Source organism: Pteropus medius, unplaced genomic scaffold (assembly GCF_902729225.1).
Source record: "Pteropus medius unplaced genomic scaffold, Ma_sr-lr_union100, whole genome shotgun sequence".
In the NCBI taxonomy this organism is placed as follows: Eukaryota; Metazoa; Chordata; class Mammalia; order Chiroptera; family Pteropodidae; genus Pteropus; species Pteropus medius.
This window is the reverse complement of record NW_024349798.1, coordinates 16,130,294-16,151,882: the sequence shown is the minus strand read 5'-3', so window position 1 is coordinate 16,151,882 and position 21,589 is coordinate 16,130,294. Positions and strand designations below refer to the sequence as shown.

The following is a 21,589-nucleotide window of genomic DNA, read 5'->3' as shown; positions in this document are numbered from 1 at the left end:
TTGCCATGCCAGTGGCTCCGCCCCCGATCTCCGGAGATCCCCGGCCCTGATTGGCTGGACGGCCGGATCTCTCCCCGGATGTGGCCACCGCCACCGCCATTGTGCGGCTGTGCTGTCCACCGAGGCTCCCCCTGCGGCGAGTGCTTTGGATTCTCGCCCTCGCTTCTCGATCTCCTGTCCCGGGAGCCCGGCGGGTCCGGGACTCCCGTCCGTGCCGGTGCGGGCGCCGGCATGTGGCTGTGGGAGGAACAGGGGGGCCTCTTGGGCCCCTTCTCCTTCCTGCTGCTGTTGGTGCTACTGGTGACACGCAGCCCCTTCAATGCCTGCCTCTTCACCGGCAGCTTCTACCTCCTGCTGCGCCTCTTCAGCTTTGAGCCTGTGCCCACCTGCAGGGCCCTACAGGTGCTCAAGCCCCGCGACCGCGTTACCGTCATCGCCCACCGCGGCGGCAGCCACGACGCACCCGAGAACACACTGGCGGCCATTCGGCAGGTGAGCCCCCCATGCCTCGCGGCACCCGCCCCTCCTGGGAGCTTGGACTTCTGCCCGTCCTTCCGAAGGTTCCCCAGTCTTCTTGTAGTAGCCTTCCTTCCCAGTACCCCCCAAAAGATATTCACAGAGCTTGCATTGGAGTGGGGGAGACAGGCCTTAAATAAACACATAAATGAGGCACTTTGGGATAATGGAAAGCGCAATGAAGAAATGGAGTAATGGAATAAGGAATGACTGGAGGGGGGAATTATGTATGCTATTTTAGGTAATCAGAGGAATCCTCTCGAAGAGAAGAACTTTTGAACTGAAACCGGGATGGTGAGAAAGACCCAGATATGGATCTGAAAGGGAGGTGGGGGTGGGGGGCGGGAAAGCGTCCCAGGAAAAGAGAACAGCAAGCAAATGTCCTGAGGTTAACGATGTTAGAATGTTTGGGTAACAGAATAGGCAGTATGTGGACCGACTCAAGGGAACAGAAAAAGGCTAGTGTGTGAATACAGTAAGAGATGTGGCCAGGTTGAGTAGAATCTTGGTCCGTGGTTGAATTTATTCTAAATGGGTCACCTTCACAGGAGCCATTTTACTTGTCCTCCAAATTGTCCGAGTCATTTCCTTGTCACATACCCCCCAAAAACACACACATTCAGGCTCAGACAACCCTGTTTGCTTGACTCTTAATCAGTTTCTGCCTCCCCTTTTGACAAGGCTCTCCTGGCAGTCTCCTGACTTGGTAATAATGACAGCAGGCATAGTGAAAGAGCTTTTCAGTTGTCTATGCACTTTTGGATCTGTGGGTATAGATCTGAACCTCTCATTTCTGTGAGACGTTATTTTAACACTGAACGGGTAGGAAGGCAGACTCAAACACGTGGCTTCTAAAATTCAGCCTTCTAAGTCCCAGTGCAGTGGGTCATAGATTAGAATATGTTCCGGGATGTAAAAACTTGGACTGACTGTCCTTTGTTTGTCCAGCTGAAGACACAAAGTATTGTGTAATGAGCAAGTTACTTAAGCTCTCTATGTCCCAATAAGAGTCATGACCAGGGTGTGGCAGGCAAGGCATCCTAGGACACCTCTCTTCACGCTAGTCTCAGCCTTGACCTCAGTTTCCCCATCTGTACGATGGGAATAACATTGGTATCCACCTAGCAGGTTGCGATTCAGTGAGGTAGTCCATGTGAAGTGCTTCGCCCGTGACAAGATCTCCACTAATGTAAGCTCTTTAGGCCAAGAATCTAAAGATGGCTTGATTCTTTAAAATTATCTCAATGTGCAGATAACAAAATTAAGTCCGAAGAAGGAGGGGGATCTGGAAGGCAGCCTTTAATTTAGTGGAGGGCACTCGACTCTGTGTTTATAAACCATGTTAAACTTCCCTTCTGCTTCTTTCTCTGTGGTTCTTTGTGATGAAAGACAGCAGTTCTCGCAGATTGCTGTTTAAAAAGAAATCTAAAGATCGAGAGGTCTGATGAAGTGATATAGCTACACAGGAGATAGCACTGGCATGAAAAGAAAGGTGATAATTACTGTAGGAACAAAAGAACACAATTGTCATTGGCTTGCATTTCAACTTACCTTTAGGTAAGTTGCCTTAAAGTATAACGCAGTGTTAATTGAGCACAGAAGGTATTTATGAGTATTTACCCGTGGATGTGGTGGTTTGGCCAGAACCTGTTTGAATATAAAATGAAGAAGAATGTATGCGAAATACACATACACGTGTAGTGTTTCATATCCCGTTGTGTTGCAAGGGAATTACAGCTAAATTCCATTTGTGTCATGTATATTTAGGTCGAACACATCTGTTATATACGTAACGATGATAAATAAACATTGTGCCAAGTTGATTCCTGGTCTAAAGAGGAAATGAGATGTAACTCTACCAGTTCGATTAAGGTCATTATCAATAAACTTTTTAGCCAAAACAGAATTACCTGCTGAACACAGTCTGCAGAAGACAAGGTCGCTCCCTCCCTCTTAACTTCAAAAGATATATATAGTTTATTTCCATCGAAGTTCGTTTTCTGTACTATTCTTCCTCCCTGTGCATGTTTTCATCTCGTAATTTATATTCTTAAACATTTTACTATGTAAAAAATCAGAGAGGATGTTTTGACACTAGAAGAATCTCTGGCAGGTTATATAATAGATATAGAAGGAAAAATCTGAGCGGTGAAATGAATGTATTCCAAAAGCGTACACGACACTAAACAGTGACAAAAGAAGTTATGCCCACAGTCTATTCCCCGCACAGGAGCTTGGCGTTTTGCTTATGGGGAGGGGGGTGGAGTTACACCAACAAAAACCTGACTCATCTTGTTCGTGCCAAAACAGCGCAATATCCAACTAATCAGCAAACACAGGGGACTTCTCCGAGATGCTGTACCAAACGATATAGGTAAACAGTGGAATTTGTCTAAATACATATAATTGTAAGCCATTAATGTCCAGAGAAAACTTAAGTTCCAGAAGTCTCCCCAACTGCCACTGCGAGAGTGGAAGGAGTGATTGAAGTTTTTGAGGAATCCCTAAGTGTGGAAGTTGCAGTACAGTTAACATCCACAAAAAACACAAGTCTGGTTGCTGTTTGTTCCAGAAAGGGCAAGAAATTGGTACGAGCAGCTGTCAACCTACCCAGCCCTATTGGTCATCCGGAGTGTTTAGATTGCAACATGACATCTGTGGCCACTTGACATTAATATTGTTGATGTTTTTGTTAAGGCAGCTAAGAATGGAGCAACAGGCGTGGAGTTAGACATTGAGTTTACTGCTGACGGGGTCCCTGTCTTAATGCACGATAACACGGTAGATAGGACGACGGATGGCACTGGTCGATTGTGTGATTTGACATTTGAACAAATTAGGAAGCTTAATCCTGCAGCAAATCACAGATTAAGGTAAGTGGTTTATTGTCACTTAAACATACCTTCAGCTTTTGTTGGAGATCACAGAGAGACACTGGAGACTTGTTTTGTTGTGTTTTGTTTTGAACTGTATACATGTTTCCTAAGTAATAAGCCAGGAACAACAGAAATATGGCATGGATTTTTTTCAGCTCTTCCCACTGAGGCCAGATTTGGCCTCAGAATGATTCTCAAGACAATACTCTGTGTAGTCACTGTCCTGACAATTTGTACTGTCAGATAAATTTTACGTATATATAAATAAATGTGTGTGTGTGTGTGTGTATAATCCTGTAAGATGTTCCCCCCAAAAAGGGTACTATGATTAAAAAAATCAAACACTATATTCTAAATGTTCCCCTTGGGGAATAAATAATTATATCAGTCAATTCTTACCTTTAATGTAGTGTATATTAAATGTATATGACCACAGACCCCACACCCTTCCCACCATTAACAGCTATAAACCCCTCGGAATTGGTGTACTGGGCTATAATATACTTTGGAATGTGGTTATTTACATTCCTCTCCTCTTGTCTTCTTTGAAATACTGAAAAATGTGGTCACTGTTACCATGTCCTGTCAGCTCTCTGGACAATGATGACGACTCCTCGAGTGCTGAGCATTCCACCCAGTGATTAGTTATAGTCCTCCCTAAAGGATGATTCTGACTTTATTTTCCTAGGATCTGAAAGAAGTGAAAAGTCAGCCAAGGGAAATCGTATTTTAGAAAGAATATTGATAACACTTGCAAGTTTGGAGTCCAAGCTGCATGAATTAACTCTTTACTGTCACCAGATAGTTCATCGCTCTGTCGTATGCGAGGGAAAGGCCGGTTTTAACGTTACAATGATGTTGCACATAAGATGTCAGGTTCATAATCAACATTTAATGCAAAAAATGCTTAGGGTCAGCATCGCCCTTAAAATCCTTTAAGATGGCATGATATCAGAGTCAATATAGCTTCTTTATGTCTTTAAGGCAAACAGTGTTTTTATTTCACAATTGAAACAGGTTGCGTTTTCTTTGCTTGAACACCAGGTGACGTAATTGGCTGTGTTTAGGGACCATGTTGTAGGAAAAGTAGTTATTTTCTCTAGAATTTCCCAGTGCGAAGAGGTGCTCTTCGTGAGAGGAGGCACAGAAGCTAAGACTGGCCAGGGGAATAGCAAACTTACATCTCTTATCTCTCATTCTCAGGGAATAGGCATCGAATAGAATATCTGGCAGAATTGCCTGTACTATTTAAATTATCCTTACCTTTTATTTTTTTAGCGACGATCTTACAGTCGAAATAATATAATTGAGTTAACAAATTAAATCATGTAGAGTGAAATCTCATTACACGAGAAAAGCCAATTTCTTAATGTATCAGAAAATTATGTTTCAGGAAATTAAATAGTTGCACATAAATGTACAATAATACAGTCAACAGATTGATGTAGTCCTAGGAATTTCTTCTGCAAAGGGTCTGTTAGGGCAATTACAATGTTAAAATTAAGTCTCTGAGTTTGTAAAGCTGGCATGCATATACTCCGCCCTTTGGTGAGCAGAGTTACTAATTACATGATTAATTCAATAGAAATCCAGTGGTTTCCTAGAAGTTAAATGATTTTTGTTGTTGTTGCTGTTCTTTGATCGAGAATATCTGTACTTTGGTCCAAGTACATGTAGTAAATGACCCTCGGACATTGGTATGGTTGAGAAAAGGAAGTTGGGGAAAACACTCTTTCCTTTTGGTTGGGAGATACTTATCAAATGTCTGTTCCACTAGACTTGGATTCTTTTTCCTGCCACGTATTATGCCTTTACCCTCTCTTACAGGAATGATTTCCCTAATGAAAAGATCCCTACCCTGAGAGAAGCCGTTGCAGAGAGCCTGAACCATAACCTCACGATCTTCTTTGATGTCAAGGGCCATGCAAATAAGGTACAGTCTGTACCGCACACTTCCCTTTTTTCAAAAGACATCTTTAAATGCTAGTCATTTCCAAAATTAACTATGTATTTTGTTATTTATTCTTAAATTATTTTTACAAATTTTTTTTTTTGCTTAGTGGACGTGAACGATGCTAAAATCCACATGTTAAAGGAAACAGTAAATTACAGAACCTTTTAAACCTTTTTACCTTCGATGGAACCTTTTCCCAACTCCCGATATCCTACAACTAGCTTCAGATAGAAGAGTCGGGTTTCTCTTATTTGCATAAAGCATTTGCCAAAGATATTAAATAAAATAAACAGTTAAAAAAGGCACTTTTCGAACACACCATCCAGTTACCTCATAAAAAACAACTCAGAAGTTGGACACAAGACCAGTTGCATCTGGCCGATAAGGGTCTTAGATCGACAACTATGGACTAAACTTAAAGAGAACTCCTATATTTAGAGCTTCTGATAGCTAATAGATATTTATCTTTTACATAGATTTATCTCTTCCGTATGATTTCTATCCCTTATGTATAATTTTTTTATTCTTTGATTTGTTATATTTGTATCACAAAATTAATATAATTCCTTCAAATATGTACGACATTGCTAAATAAGATTTTAGAACTTGTACTCATAAAAACATTATTGCAATGGAAATCACTGGGGAAATACAGTTCAGGTTACATTTGTTCTCTTATAACCTGCTTTACAAGGACAAAGACTTTTGTCCACATTTGGACAACTCGGGTATTTTCCACCCAGCAGTTAGTATCAGTAATGGCCATCTGTGGGTTGAGAATTCCGATGATGTTGATTTTTTTTTTTTTAATTAATCCCAGGATATAGTTGAAACCAGATGTTAAAACCTGAAATGTGAGCCTCAGTGTGTTTTTAACTTTAGTACCATAAACACCTCTAATTTTGAATGCGCTGGCTAATTTAGTATCAGCTAATTGATAATTGTATACTTCTAGGTTTTTCAGTTGGTCTGTACTGACACAGACCAGGAAGGCTTATTTAAAAATAGGGATTTCTGGGCCATTCTGGAAATGTCTGGGGTGGTGAGGTCAAGGAACATGTATTTTTAATGAGCACTTCAGGTTTTGTTGATAATGCGGCCCTCTTCTGGGAACCTTGATAGGTCCTGCGTTTTACCCACGATGTACTGACCTTTATACGATGTACTGACCTTTATACTTACTCTCTTAGAATACGTGGGCGGAAGGGAGATAAAATCTTTTTTAAAAATCTAGCTATTTAAGCTTTCCAGTTGGATGTTCACAGGTGGTTTGGGCAAGACTGGGTAGAACATAGTGATCTAATTCACCAGAATGTCCTATAAAGGAACAAGTGTTGGCAGCAAATTGGAGACAGTAGAACACATGAGCCAAGGTCATGGGCTTCAGGGTCCAGCAGACCGTAATTAAGTACTGTCACTCACTACAGCATAACCTCTACCTTAATCAACTTTAGTTTCCTCATGAGCAGAGTGGGAATAATTAAAGAAACTACCACATAGGGTTGTCGTGAGAATTAAATAAATAATGTAGGTGAAGAGGTACACGCAGTGCGTTCCATAGTTCATACGGCCAGAGAATCATTTCGGCTCTATAGCTCACAATCCCTCATATTAGTTAGTGAAGGGAAACATGACAAGAGTCATTTCTGTGTTCTTTTTTCTTTTTCGGAATGCGTTTTGTTGCTTATATTCGGTTATAGGTATGTGGGACTTTCCAAAAATTAGCAATATTTCAAGAGTTATGACGTAGCAGCATTACATTCGGTTAATTCACTAGAAGTTACACAACGTCAGTGATTTAATTCTATCATTTCTTCTTCATTTATTAGCTGGACTACTACAGAAAGAAATTTCTGCTCACCAGGGGAAGAGTCAGGAGACTTCCAGCTCTTCCCATTTCCTCCCTTGTCCCATCGCTTCTGCCTTCAGACCCATAATGTTTCCTCTTAGAGCACTGGCCTGAGGAAATCTCCCCTCTAGTTCCAAGGCTGGCTGCCTCATGCTCCAGCCAGGAAATGCAGAAGGGGATAGAGCAGCGGGTATAAAAAAAGCCTTCTCCCCGGCGGCTACACTAGGGCATAAGGAAAAGATTTTTAAGTTGTGCTTCTAGCCTCCACTGGCCAGCAGTCTGCCATACTTTCCAGAAATGTGACAAAAAGGATGAGGCCCCCAGCAAGATGGTAAAGCAGCAGCACCTCAGCTTTCTCCTTTGCTGCTGCATGTGTGAGTTTAAAACGTCTCCCGGCCGATAATGGATTCCATCTCTTCAACGTCCCCGTGTATTAGGAAACTTCTGATTTGTTTGATAGGGTTATACTCAGTATGTAATAATTATTGCCTAAGACTGTTACATTTTAATAGTTTTAAAATACGTGAATCTCTGTTTTACAGGCTACCGATGCTCTAAAGAAAATATATATGGAGTTTCCTCAACTATACAATAATAGTATTGTCTGCTCCTTCTTGCCAGAAGTTATCTATAAGGTAAAATTCAGGATTTTTGTTGTACATAATATTATGTTAGTTGGTAGTGATAATAGCAATGGCGTAAGTAAGCATAAGGAATCGAACTGAACCTGTTCAGAAACTCCTCTTTTAAATTAACAAGAGACATTTAGAAGGGAATGTACTCACCCCATCTTTAAATACCTTGATTCCTCTTCAGCTCCCTTTTTTATGCTCCTTATAGGCTCAGTGAGATGACTTTGGTAAATGTCCTCAAAACAGAAAGAAGTATGTATGTAGCTCTCCATCTCACTAAGTCACAGCAGAATATACCTTTAAAAACTCACTCTGAATGTGGGAGATTTTTAAATATGCATAAAAGTAGTTAGTAGTACAGTGAGCTTCATTAACCAAGATCCACCGTTTCTTTCATAGCTCTATTTATCTTCTCCGGTGTTATTTTGAAGCAAATCCCAGATATCATACCATTTCATCCACAAAAATTACATTAAATATCTTGAAAAAGTGATTCTTTTAAAAAAACATAGCCACCATATCATTATTTCATCCAAAACCATTAACAGTAAGTCCATAAGATTATCAAATATACAATTATATATACATTTTTATTTTTCTCCGAAATAGCATACATGGTGTTTTTTTTTTTTTCATAGATTAACTCATTTGAATCAGGACCCAAGCAAAGACTGCATGTTATCATTTTAAGTCTTAAAACCTGCATATTCTCTTTTCTACCTTCCTTGTGATGTATTTATTGAAGAAACCGAGTTATTTTGTAGAGTTTACCTAAGTCTAGATTTTGCTTATTTCTCAATTTAACACATTCTTCTCCTCTGTATATTTCCTGTAAATTGGTAGGACAGCTAAAGGCTTGATCGGATTAGGTTCAATTATTCTTGGCGAGATAACTTCATGGGTGAGAGTTTTCTTCCGTCAGGAGGCACACAGCGTCTGGTTAGCTCTTTTGTCGTCGTTAACAGCTGCTATTGATGCCAGTGGCCAGCTCTGTCCCTTTACTGGGGGTTGCAAAATGTTAATACTTAATTCTCTCATTTCTTCGTGTATTAGCTAGACGACTTCTATAAAAAGAAACTCATTTACTATTTAGTTACCCAATAAGCAAATAAATGCTCAATCTTTTCCTTAACTTACCCGTTTCCAAAATAATGAGTTGGTTCTGTAGCGTTCGCAGCGCCCAACAGAGCATGTATTTCAGGTTTTACGGTGGGAGAGGAGCCTACCCAGGTCTGAATGGCCATCGGGATGAAGAAGGTCTTGGGACTTTCAGGCATTTGAATCAGTGTTTCCCAAACTTACTTGACCACGGACGCCTTTAAAATGGGTGATAGACTCTCCAGAGGAGCATAGAAAACAGACCGGAAGAATTCCATCCTCATCCCCCCATTTCTCCTTTGCCCACTTCCCAGCCCCAGCGCCCACTTTTTTCCCTCTCTTTTCTCTTCTGACGAGTACATTGGCTAAATCTAAAGAACAAATGAGAAATATTAGACTTAAGATATGAAAATTATTTTATTTTCCAAAATTCCTTTTCAGATGCGACAGACAGATCAGAACGTGGTGACGGCTTTAACTCACAGACCTTGGAGCCTTAGCCATACAGGAGATGGGAAACCACGCTATAATACTGTATGGAAACATTCAGTTTTTGTGGTGCTGGACATTTTGCTCGATTGGAGCCTGCATAATATTTTGTGGTACCTGTGTGGAATTTCAGCTTTCCTCATACAGAAGGATTTTGTGTCCCCGTAAGTCGGAAGCGTGTTTTTATTATTATTTCCTCCTGACACATTTCCTGATGGATGTTCTTGGAAAGGGTTCACAGTGGACAACCTGGATTAGTTCCCACCCGCGGCGCCCACATGCTTTTAGTAAGCTGGATGCCACTGTCTTCTTACGTGGGAAGGGTTCAGGCATATTTTACTGTTTCCAAAACAAGTTGATCAAATGCACTGGTGTTTAGTGCATTTTAAAGAAAAAAAAAAATGCAGCCAAATTGTGATCAGAAAGATTACGTTTCCTTCCGATTGGCTGTCTTTGAAAACCAACCTAGGATCCAGGGCAGAGCCACAGTGAAGGCGTCCTGGGGGGCCCACCTCATTTCTCCCATCTTTCCTCCCACCCCTGCTCCCCCCATACATCATGGGCTCTGCTCCATGGTTTGCAAGAAACTTTTTGTTCCCTAACCTGGCAACCTCGGAATCTTTCTTTTGGCAATTTTATAGCTGCGTTTTAGCCGATTCTAATTTTTTAAGTTTCGTATTATTTCAGGCATGCATGCATTCGATTCAGTAAGTATTTTGGTGTATGCCTACAGTGTCGCAAGGTACTGTATTAAGAAGCCGAAGGTGCTGTGGTAGAGAAACAAGGCCATGGTCTGTCCCCATGGAGTGTAGAGTGAAGTGGAAGAGATAGTGGCCAATTAAATAAAAATCCAATAAACAAAATTACAGCTAAGATAAATGCTGTGTCGGAGAGAACAGTGTACAATTATAATTGACCTAATGGGGTGTAGGAGAAAACATTCCCAAGGAAGTGACAACTAAACTAAGATCTGAAGGGTATGTAGGGATTGAGGGGGGCGGGGGATGCAGACCCAAGTCAAGGAGAAATACATGCAAAGGCATGTGGCAGGAGAAGCTTGGTTCTTGCAAGGAACTGAAAAGCAGTTTTCTGCAGCACAGAAAGGAAAGGGAGCACGTGATAAAAGATGAGGCCAGAGAGACAGGTAGGGCAAGCCAGGTGCGTCCTCCCGTGTGACTTTTTTTCCGGGGGTGTGGTCTTTCAGGAGCCACCAAAGTGTTTTAATAAGCTGGAACAATGCAGAGGAGGTTCTCACGCTGCGTTCTGAGACATTCCCTCTGACTGCAGTGCGGAGGCGGTTAAGAGGCCCTTTCTGAGCATCTGTTACTGCTCAGTGATTACCATCCTTAGTGACTGTCATCCTGTCCTGGGCCAGTTGGCCATTATTCTAACAGGCTTGCTTTTTCCTCTTTCCCCAGGGACTACTTGAAGAAGTGGTCAGCTAAAGACATTCAGGTTATTGCTTGGACTGTTAATACTTTTGATGAAAAAAGTTACTATGAATCCCATCTTCAATCTGGCTACATCACTGACAGCATGTTGGAAGACTGCCAGTCTCAGTTCTAGACTTTTCCCCAGGGAAGAAACCCATGGGGACAGAAACTGCCTGCCGGCCTCATGCAGGGATACCCATTGCGTTAGCCCACGCCCTGGGGGATCAGGTGACCCACACAAGCAATACTCAGTAATTGCATTTTTACCTGAGCCAGAGCAGAGCCCAGTGTTTCCACCATGCTCCGTGGACTGCCCGAGCTCCACACCACTGCTCTTGAAAATCTGGGTCTGCAGAAAGGCACAGCCCTGCCCGGCCCTAGCCGAGGCATTGCACCGAGACCCGGTGAGAAGAAGCACAGGTTGAGTTATGCAGTTTGGGGGGTACAGACGCAAATGCATGGGAAATGCATGATCACTCAGAGTTGACATTTTTAAAACTTGACACATTTATGTAATTCACTTATTTAAAATATTTGTACTCGGCTATGTTATCAATATACGATAGACGCCAAGCTTGTGACCATACTAATAAAATCATTAAAAGGAGCAGTAAGGGAAAACTGTGTGCCAAGCAGCGTATCCTAAGATACAAGGAATTTAGGGGAGCCGCTGTCTCAGTCCACTGACCAGCTTCAGCGCGGAGCAACAAAAATGGCAGGAGAGTCTGTCTGGACACCGGCCTGAGGGATGGCTCGTGTTATCTCGGAGGAAGAGCCACAGACCACTAGGGAGCAGAGTAACATTCTTTCAGGCTACTCTACGACGGATGATCATACACGATTAGAACTGGAAGAAACTTCTAAGGACATCTAGCTTGTCCTCACTTTGCAAATGAGAACACCAGAACCTGTGGAAGGAAAGGGTCTTCCTCAGAAATAACATAGCTGGTGACATAGCAGAGCCTGATCTCGTGATAAGTAAATTTCTTATTTACTATTTGCCTGGAACTTTAGGGGTTTAACGTGTTTTCTTAACTCACAAAAATCTTAACAGAGGTGGTATTCTCTTTTTACTGATGAGGAAGCTGAGGCACTGCAAAGTTAAAGTCACTTACTCAAGGTCTCGAATTCCTTGGTGCAATTGAGATTCGGATCCAGGTAGATCTGAACCCCTGCTCCTAACCACTCCTCTGCCTTTAGAAAGCCCTTGATTTCCAGCTCCTTCCCACATGAGCTTCCGGGGGTCTTATCAATAGCAACGTTTAAAATGAAGGTGAGTCTTGAAAAAATTGCATAGCTGTCTTTCTCCGCAGCTGCCCTCCCTCAGCCTTGATCACAGGCTGTACAGCTTAGTCACGATTTCGCTCCTGAGTCCCAGTGAGTCACCAGCCTCACACTCAGCGGGCAGACCACCAGTCCACACAGCTAGATGGCAGCGGGAAGCAAACCGATTTTTGCCATGGTTGGTACTGGCAGTAGATGGGGCTTGGGACATTTTCAATCAACATTTACAAAGACATTTTCTTGAATTTTAAAATTAACAGTAAGACGATTTATTCAATGAATGGAACAGATACCTAAACTGCATGTACTTCAAAAATAAATAAACCGCATGTACTTCTATCCCGTGTTATGACTAACAGGAGAAAGTGACCCCAAAAAATCTGGACTGAACTCCCCGCTTTGACATAGCTTCAGAGACTGCACATCAACCGAAAAGGAAGGAATTCTCTTGGGGGCAGTATAGGTGCTATCCCTTCTGCCGTGTGAAGCCTCGAGAGCCAGTTCGTTGCCTCTTGACCTTTGTCCCAAATACATTTTGCTCTTGACTCAGCCAAACCTAATTAAAGATTTAGATCCTATGCTAAAGAGGCCTCGAAGATGGAGAATTTGGATGAAGAAAGATGTTAATAGGTACTACTTTTAAGCACTTATTTGAAAGGCTTAGTATAGGGGTTAGAAACAGCACTTGGGATCAGAGAAAGCTAAATCTCATTTCCTGATCAACAATTTACCACCTGTATGACCTTGGGTAAGTTATCTAAGTCATCTGTAAAACGGGCAGTATTAGTACCACCCCAGAAGGTGGTTACAAATAAATGAAAGTACATGTAAAATGCTTGTTAGTAACGTTTATTCACTGCCTACCATGTATTAGACACTTTCAAATTCTTTTCATGTGTTTTTTTCTGCAACACCACGAGGTAGGTGCTGTTACGATCCCATTTTACATTGCAGGAAATCAAAGCACAAAGTAACTCGCCTAAACTCACACAACAGTAATAGCATAAGGATTCAGGCCCAGATGATACAGTTCTAAAGCCCACGCCCTAAACCCCTGCTTAGCATCATGTCCTGTCCATAACTATCACAGTGCCTGTCACATGGTAGATGCTCAATAAATGTTTATTAAGGGAATGAATTATGAGATAATTCCTTCCTTAAGGAAACGAGATAAAGATCTAAAGTGAGATGAAAATTCGGGAGCGTGAATAAGTGATTCAGCATTTGGCAGCATGAAGGGGCCATCCAAAGCCACCATAGCATTCTTTTCCAAGACGGACAATACAGATAAAGATCCCGTGCTGTTCATTGGACTGCATTTCTGCTCTCAGGATGTTGGAGACATCGAAGGCCACCTCAGAAGGCTTGAGGAATCCGATCCTTATTTGATTAAACAATACTCATTTTCTTATTTGGAGACCAGTGTCTGCAATTCTGTTTTGACGATTTCGCCGAGACATAAATATTCTATTTTTATTAGATGCAAATTTCTAAGAAAATTATACCTACCATTTTCCCTAAAGCGAGAATAATGCTTCAACAGGACAGTAAATCACAGCTCTGAGGCAAGGGAGGGTGTGTGCTAACGAAGTGTTTCCAAACATCTACTCAAACCCTTAGCGTGGCGTGATGGTTACTGTAGGATGAGGTGGTTTGATTTCTTCGATCAAAAATACTGAAGATTTAATGACTTCATGTGCTCTACTACCTAAGTTTAAATTATGCTCAAAATCTAGCAATCTGCAGCACATTAAATGTTAAGAAGAGGCTGGATAGCAAGCAGCTAGGCGCAGAGGTTCTCAAAAGATGCTGTCCCAGACATTCTCAACATGGACATAAGGGGAACTTGTTAGAAACGCAAGTCGTCAGAGCCTGTCCCGGAACTACTGATTCTGAAGCTGTGGGTAGGGCTCGGGACCTGTTTCAGCAAACCCTCCAGGCGGTTCTAATACATGCACAAGTCAGAAACACTGAGCCAGAGAAAACCCAAAGTCCTCGATTCTGCCACAAACTAGCTATAAGACAGACAGACAAATCGCTTACCCTGTGTCTGCCTGTCTTCATCATCTATCAGATGGAGATGACGATTATTCGCATTTATCGTCAGCGATAATGTTACGAGGTTGAAATGATACAAGTGGAAACGCTTTTGAAAACTACGTTAAGGGTGTAACAGTACTGTTATAAAATAAGACGAAAAATGTGGAGGTGCTCTAAGATCATACTCCTCACGACACGGTCCTCGGACCCACAGCACTAGGTAGAAATACAGACTCACGGGCCCCCGTCCCAACCTCACACATTAGAATCTGCTCTATAACAAGAGCCCCAGGTGATTCAGGTGGGAAAAGCACCAGGCGGAGAGTTATACTGCACAGATGTAAGGCACTACTCGCATCGGGCAGGTGCAATCACGAGGAAATCAGAGGGCCCCTCTGCTCCACACCTGAGCTCTCCTCAGTGTCTGTGTCACAGCTGATCACACAAGAAGCGCTATGGAAAAGGTCAGCTCTCAGAAGTTAGAGATAAGTTAAGGGCTACTACACAGAGAAAATTCCTATCAATGAGCTCAATGCTGACCACCTGTCTTCGATTCAGAGGTTATAAAAACATATGCCAGTCTACGCTGTTTTAGCCACTCCTTTTAAAATCGAACTTCACATAAAATCATTTCGATAACCTCATAAGGAATGAACTGGGCCGTTCACCACAGCCACTTGAAGGATCAGATCCTGCAGAAATTCAAAAGAGCCTATCCTTTTTTACACTTAAAACTGCAGGGGTTATCCATCTTTCAAGTGATTGTTGGAAGGCGTTACTTTTATCATTTTGAACTAATTAAAATAAAGGTTTGGAGAGGAAGATGGGGACTGTCCCCTGAAGATCCTGACACAATATTCTGAGCTCACCATTCGCCTGTTTAAAAAGTGCCCCAGTGGCTTTCACAGTCAGACAAGTTTGGAAAAGACTACTCTAGGTTCTAGCTCAGTAGTTCTCAGCCCTGGCTTCCCAATGAAACCATCTAGGGAGCATGAAAGAGGAGGCATGGATGCCTGGTTTTGTTGATCTGGAGTGGGGCCTGGGCATGGCTGCTGGTGGACAGAGCCCTGTGTGTTTCTGGGGGCAGCCAGCCTCGAGAGCCCTGATGTCTCATGAAAGTCCCTGACAGGGCTAGGGGAGAGCTCACCCCTGTTAGGGGCTGAGTTGTGTTGACCCCAAATTCATATGCTGAAGTCTGAACCCTCAGTACCTCAGAGTGGAACTGTATTTGGAGATATGGCCTTTAAACTGGTGAATAAGTTAAAATTAAGCCACTAGGGTGGGTCCTAATCCAATGTGACTGGCGTCCCTGTCGAAGATGATATTTGAACACGTAAAGCTACACCAGGATGTACATGCGCAGGGGACGACCATGTGAGGACATGGCGAGCAGGTGACCATCTGCAAGTCAAGGAGAGAGTCCTCAGAATGAAACTGTGGACAGCAATTCCTTGACCTTGGGCTGCCAGTCTCCAGGCTGAGAAAATGAATTTGTGTCGTTGAAACCACTCAGTCCACGGTATTTGGTTATGGCAGGCCCAGGAAACTCATGCATCTCCCATCTCAAGACCAAGTGTTAAAAGCACCCTCGTATCCCAATGTGTGTGTGAGACCTACAGACTACATCTTTCTATTGTGTTTACACTTCCAGGAGAAGCAGGGGCTGTACAGAAAAGTGGAGCCAAGATGGAGGTGAATGAAGATCGAAGCCCTTAGCGTATGGTAAGTAAGCAAAAATGATGCTTTCAGAGGGCATTCAGATTTCCATGTAAGAGCCAAAGATGCACAAACAGCATTAAAATGAAACGGGGGGAAAAATCACTTCGTACGCCAATTCCATGCACAGCTTTCATTGACCCCCACAGACAAGCTGTATCCCATAGTCCTCTGGGCTTCTCCTTTAAGCACTTGTCACACTTTAAATCAATTATTGGTTAATTATTAAGTTTCTGTCTAAATCTGCTAGGCGATAATAAGCACATGAGGGCAGAGACTGTGTCTTGTTCACCATCTCGGTCACCATTTGGCATGTATTTGCTGAATGAATAAATGAATGAACACTGCTAGGGACCGCTAGCAAAGACGATACCGAAAGAAATTAATTCGGTTGATGCAATGAATTAATGAATAAACGAGCGAATGAAAAAACGAGTCAATGACTGAACACACTGGATGTTTGCATTTCGAATGTATCTTACATGTTTTATAAATTCAGTTCCAATTTGGTTCTGTGACAGTGATTACTCAAAAAGGAGACTTCTCCCCACTGAGTAATTTGGTAATTGTACCTTTCTGCTGGACCCTTCAGTTTTAAGTACAGTCACATGCCTTGTGAATCATTCGGCAAATCTGCCAAAGAAAGCTATCTATGTGTGTGTGTTACACACATATATATTCTTTCCACACTCATATACATCTATATTCTACACATCATCATTGGTCTCATGCTTGGTTCAGTGTAAGACTTTGCCGGTCACTTATAGAACCTCACAGGGCAGAGTCCCAGTCCGCACACCTCCCAATCCCAGTCCGACCCCAGAGACTCATGGACTCAATATGCAGGGAAGTTCAGATGAGACCGCTGTTTATATTTCGCGTCTGGGTAACATGGGATGCCTTTAGATCAGAGTCATGAACAAATGCAAGTTCCACAATCCAGAGGTGTCATGGCGCAGGCTGAGGATGACAGTTTTAGTCAGGCTGGACTAGTCTCAGTGCCAGTTTCCAAACCTTTGCCAGGTCTGGGAGATCCGGGAGGAGAGATTTCTAAGGACCAATAATCCATGCGCACATGTCTTAAAGATAAAATACATCATTCCCAGGTTTGCTCTTCCCAGGTTTTTGTGAACTAGTTGAAATAGTACAAGAATTTTTATTAGAAAATCCCAAATATTTTCTCTTGAAAAATCTGCAATTCGGGGTGACGTACCAGCAGAGAGTGACCAATTTTACTTCCGTATTGACATTGTGGTCAGTTTCCACCCCTGGCAAATGCTCTGAATTCCCCTCTGGAAAGCTCCGAAAGGCCCAGGTGTCAAGGAAGAAGTTGTTCCTTTTTCGTCTTCCCTCCTTACTTGATTGGTGTCTGGCTACGACGATCATCATCAGGCCTTTGGATTACCCTCTTGAACCGATCGCCTAAATCTCAGATCTGGGTTTGACACAGAAAAGAGAAGTTAGCACAGCCACACACGCTGCCCCGTGTCTCCACGGGAAAGACCCAATCGGCCTTCAACATCACTCATTCTCACGCCTTCCTCGCCCCCTCCTTTTAAGTGTCTTCGATGCTCCCCGGGAACTCCCAACACTGGATGTCGTCAGTAAATGCTGTCTCCAAAAAGATAGACATTTTTTGTTCATTCCCCTTCTGGCATCAGCTGTAGATTTTCTTGGGGAAGGCACTCTCCCCCAATCTTTGTCCCTGTGGTCTGTACGGTTCCACCTGTATCTATAGAGAAGGGCTGTGACTCGGATCTGGCCAATGAAATCATCACATGGCCACAGCAATTGGTCCGTGAAGGGCCCGTCACCCCATCAGTGAGAATTCTGGGTCTCCCCTTTTTCCCACTCGACTTGAATCTGGGAAGATAGAATCAGCTGATAAAGCTGTCTCACAGTTATTAGGAAGAGCCTATTTGAGAAAGGAGCGAACATGGAGGAGAAGAATCGAACAGAAAGAAACGAGGTTCTAGTAACATATTGTGAGTCCCTGCTTCTAAAAGCAAGAATTATTCCTGGGTTTTTGTTAAAGCCAGTTCGGGTCAGTTCTTGCAATTGAATGAGTCAACTGATACATGAGCAAGTCTGACCCTCTGTCTTGGGGTACGTGCTCTAGATAAATCTGGTCTTCACTGCCAGTTTGGTTACTCACCATGAGCAGCATCATGTTCCCTGACATGGAAAGGGCTTGGCTGCTGAGAAAGAAGAAAACAGGCAGCCTCATTACTGGAGAATAATGTAGCCCCCTGGTCCTGTTGCACAGCTGGTAAGATCTGTGAGCCCCCCACGATTATAAAACTCAGAGGTGACAGATTAAGAACAAGGATCAGCTATAGAAATAGAAATATCGAACATGTTTTGTTTTGTTTTATAGGGACAGTGATTCCACTCATTTTTCATTCACTTCGGAGAGATTTGGGGACAGACATGGCCCCTGCCTTCAAAGGGTTTAAGAGTCGGGCCTCTAGACCCCTTACCTAAATCACGCGATAGTGTTAATTACACAGATAGTAAAAGATACAGCAGTCTCTTCTGACAAGACCATAACTTCCAAAACTTGTGGCATATAATTTAAGGTGAGGTTACCGTTTATTCACATTTTCCAGGACACCAAAGAAGCCAGCATGGGCTCCGGAATTAGAGCAAGTCTCCAATCATCTCTTAACACCCTCTTGGTAAGAATGACATTTGTAAAAATCTTTTTAAGAGAGTGAAATGTCCCATGACACACTGTTTTTAGTCTTTTAAAAGAATCCTGGAAACAACGCAAATATTCAAATTCGTACGGACCGAAACAACATCGAAGCTATGAAGTGTGTGGGGCGGGGAGGGGTCGGTTATGATCCCACGTGTATCGTGTAGCCCCACTTTTGTCATGAATAAACAAAAACGTTAGCAGACGCAGTATGTACGCAGATGCCTAGGGGGAAAGATCTGGAAGGACACACTGATACAGCGGGGTGACATTTCAGGGCACTTTTCATCTCCACATGCAGGGGCCGTGAGGGCCGAGCCTCTGCCGTGTTCACCACGATAACCCCAGCACCCAGAACAAGGCCAGGCATGGGAAGCGTTGAATGAGTGAGCACTATTTTTTAAATGAAAAATACAGACATGTTTAAACGGAGAAAGCGAAGGGCTCCTATGTGACTTTGGTGCCCTGATGCCCTTTGCGCAGGGAGGCAAGTGTGTGTCACAGGGGTCCCACCGCGGCCTCCGGCCTCACCTCCACATCTCTTCGTTCCAGGGCGGACGAGGTGGGGTTTGCTCGCCTCTCGGCATCCTGCAGCTTGGTTAACTTTTCTATCAGGAACATTTTATCTTTGCCCTCCTGCCAGGAAGGAAGAAGAAAACAAAACCACACAGGATGAATGATAGTGTGGGGTTGAGAAGCAGATCGTGGAAAGAAGGTTGATTTTTTAGGCAGGGAGGGTCCCAGGCATTGGATGGTGACTGCTGCCATGTTTTCTCCTGATGAAAGAAAAGAAACCTTTCATAGCGAAGCCTTCCCGAATTATAATATTCTCTCCTAAAGCAATTGTCCTGGTAGGATTAGGCAGTAGCCTCCTCTAGCCTGGCTGCTGGATGCAACTTACATGCCACTGTCTGAAGGCCCAAGACAAACGGTTCACTGAATTTTCCTTGTTGGCATGCCCTTTACCCCAGAACCTTGTCTGGGCACCCAGCATTGCCTGGGGTCTGCCCTGACCTCCTACTGAGAATGTCTAAACTTACAGCTCCGCACCTAAGGACATCAAATATATCTCATTTATCGAAGTTATCTGTGTTAGTAGAGTAGACCCAGATAAATAATTCCTGAATTGGGAAGGGGAAGAAAATAAGGAAGAAAAATGTCTCCCCCAGGAAGGTGAGTCACTTTCCCGCGAATCTGTCGCAGATACGAGAGTGGTATGTCCCACCTGTGTTGACGTGGGCTAGCAAGCATCACTGACGGCCTCTCCAGTCTCAGCCAATCCTGCTTCCTAGGCTCTCGTTTCTTCTTCAGATTTCACCTACTAATATTAGTTGCCACCAGTGGATCTTGCCGCAATTATTACTATGGTATTTGCTTTGCGAGGATTTTCTATTTCCCTCATTCCTTCTACATTTATTAATTGGAGTTCTTCTCTAAGCAAGTGCCAAATTTGAGAATCGTCGTTTTCAACAAGTCACCTACCTGTCTGGAATGCAGCTGACTTGCTTGAAAAATCTCTGGCGTAGTAGCTATTTTCATACTGCCATGTGAATTAGAATTAACTGGCAAGCTTGCAGAAATGCAAACTCATAGGCTGGATTCCCCAACAGATTTTGACTCAAGGAGTCAAAACTGCATTGTCGTTAAGAGTACAAATTTTGGAGTCGCCTGGCTCAAATCCCATCATTTACTAGCTCTGTGACCTTGGGCAAATCACTTCACTCTGTAAGCCTCGGTTTCCTTAATTTTAAAATAGGGGTTTAAAGAAATGTAGGTGCCCCAATTAAATAAGGATTTTTTGCTCATCACTTAGCACAGTGCCAAGCATCACGTAAGTGCTCGCCAAATGTTATCTGCTGCCATTATTGGATGGAAATGGGAAGGGTAACGGGAATTTGCAACTTAACAAGCATCCAGGAGTTGTGATGCATACTCGAGAAGGGTTGTGGCCAAGCCTCCTCCCAACCTCTCTGAGTTCTTTTGGAGACAACATCCTGGGCTTTGTGGTCCACGCACGGGGCAAGACTCCCTCAAGGCCCTTGCATGTTGAGATGCCTGCCTCTTTTACCTGGCACTGCCCTTACAGCTGGAGGCCTTAAACTCAAATCCCTTCTGTGTTGAGATCTTCGTAAGCCTTGCCCAAACCATTTCGAGTGCTGCATCAGAAAAACGTTGGTGTTTCTGGGGACAGGCAGGGAAAGAGCATAACCTAACCGCACACTTTCTTTCCACTCCAGAAAGAATCAACTCAGATAATTTGAAACCCCAAAGATTCGAGCAGATAGGACCCTGGCGAGTCCTGCTTCTTTCCATGTTCTTACAAGTAAGTGCTCACATGTCATGGCTATGCTGGTATTTAGAAGAAAAAGGAACCAGCCCCATAGTGATGAGTAATCCCTGTACCCAGACTATGGTCTCTAAATACCATTTCGGCGAGACTCCTTAAATAAATTGAAGCGGCTGATTCCTGTTCCAGGACAGGAAATGAATGTGATGAGTCTGGAAATCTTATCCTTCCAGGGAGCAAGGAAGCTTTCAAAGACTTTTGAAGTCGTATCGCGTGAACCCGTGAACTAATTCAAGCTTTCCGCCAGCAAAGGATGAGGCCATTTAAGCATAAACAAATAACCGTAAGTGAAAAACGTCAAAGTATACGAATGCATAACGATAATCTTAAAATCCTTATTAGCCGTATTTGGAGGTTGCTAGGTAAAGTGGGTTAAATAGTGTCTTCTCCCTTTTAAAAAGGTATGTCCAAGTTATCCTAACCCTTAAATCCAATGACGAGTTCTTGGAAGAGAAAAGAGGGAGAAACAGACACGGAGAGAAAGGCCTTATGAAGATGGAGATAGATAGATGAAGATGAAGTCCCAGCCAAGAAACACCAAGCTTCGCCAGCCGCCCTCAGAAGCTAGGAGAGAGGCATGGAACAGATTCTCCCTCGAATCCTCAAGAGGAACCAACCCTGCCAACTCCTTAATTTTAGATTTCTGGCCTCCAGAAC

General features: G+C 43.1%; 2 protein-coding genes and 1 long non-coding RNA gene across 5 annotated transcripts in view; 2 read left to right on the top strand and 1 right to left on the bottom strand.

The window, feature by feature from the left end:
* Positions 1 to 76: 76 nt before the first annotated feature.
* On the top strand, positions 77 to 12,964 carry GDE1 (glycerophosphodiester phosphodiesterase 1). 2 transcript variants are annotated; one of them, XM_039885472.1, is made up of 6 exons: positions 77 to 492; positions 3,214 to 3,389; positions 5,220 to 5,325; positions 7,738 to 7,830; positions 9,367 to 9,578; positions 10,833 to 12,964. In XM_039885472.1, exons 1-6 carry the CDS (start codon positions 79 to 81, stop codon positions 10,978 to 10,980), a joined length of 1,149 nt encoding a protein of 382 aa, XP_039741406.1. In that variant the 5' UTR covers positions 77 to 78; the 3' UTR covers positions 10,981 to 12,964. The 2 variants fall into 2 exon arrangements, with proteins under 2 accessions (XP_039741406.1, XP_039741407.1); XM_039885473.1 differs by having other exon boundaries at positions 124 to 492; positions 3,218 to 3,389.
* Positions 12,965 to 15,278: 2,314 nt separating this feature from the next.
* LOC120620456 (uncharacterized) lies at positions 15,279 to 21,539 on the top strand. The gene is made up of 5 exons (XR_005657872.1): positions 15,279 to 15,893; positions 18,497 to 18,565; positions 20,823 to 20,908; positions 21,106 to 21,215; positions 21,334 to 21,539. It is a non-coding gene; the product is annotated as an uncharacterized LOC120620456 (long non-coding RNA).
* Positions 16,547 to 21,589, bottom strand: part of TMC5 (transmembrane channel like 5) — a 34,373-nt gene continuing 29,330 nt past the window's right edge. For both annotated transcript variants that reach the window (XM_039885462.1, XM_039885463.1), the window contains 3 exons: positions 19,117 to 19,221; positions 18,043 to 18,085; positions 16,547 to 17,322 (listed from right to left, as the gene is read on the bottom strand). In XM_039885462.1, the coding sequence (XP_039741396.1) occupies positions 17,276 to 17,322; positions 18,043 to 18,085; positions 19,117 to 19,221 (195 nt within the window). In that variant the 3' untranslated portion in view covers positions 16,547 to 17,275. The remainder of the gene's footprint in view (positions 17,323 to 18,042; positions 18,086 to 19,116; positions 19,222 to 21,589) is intronic.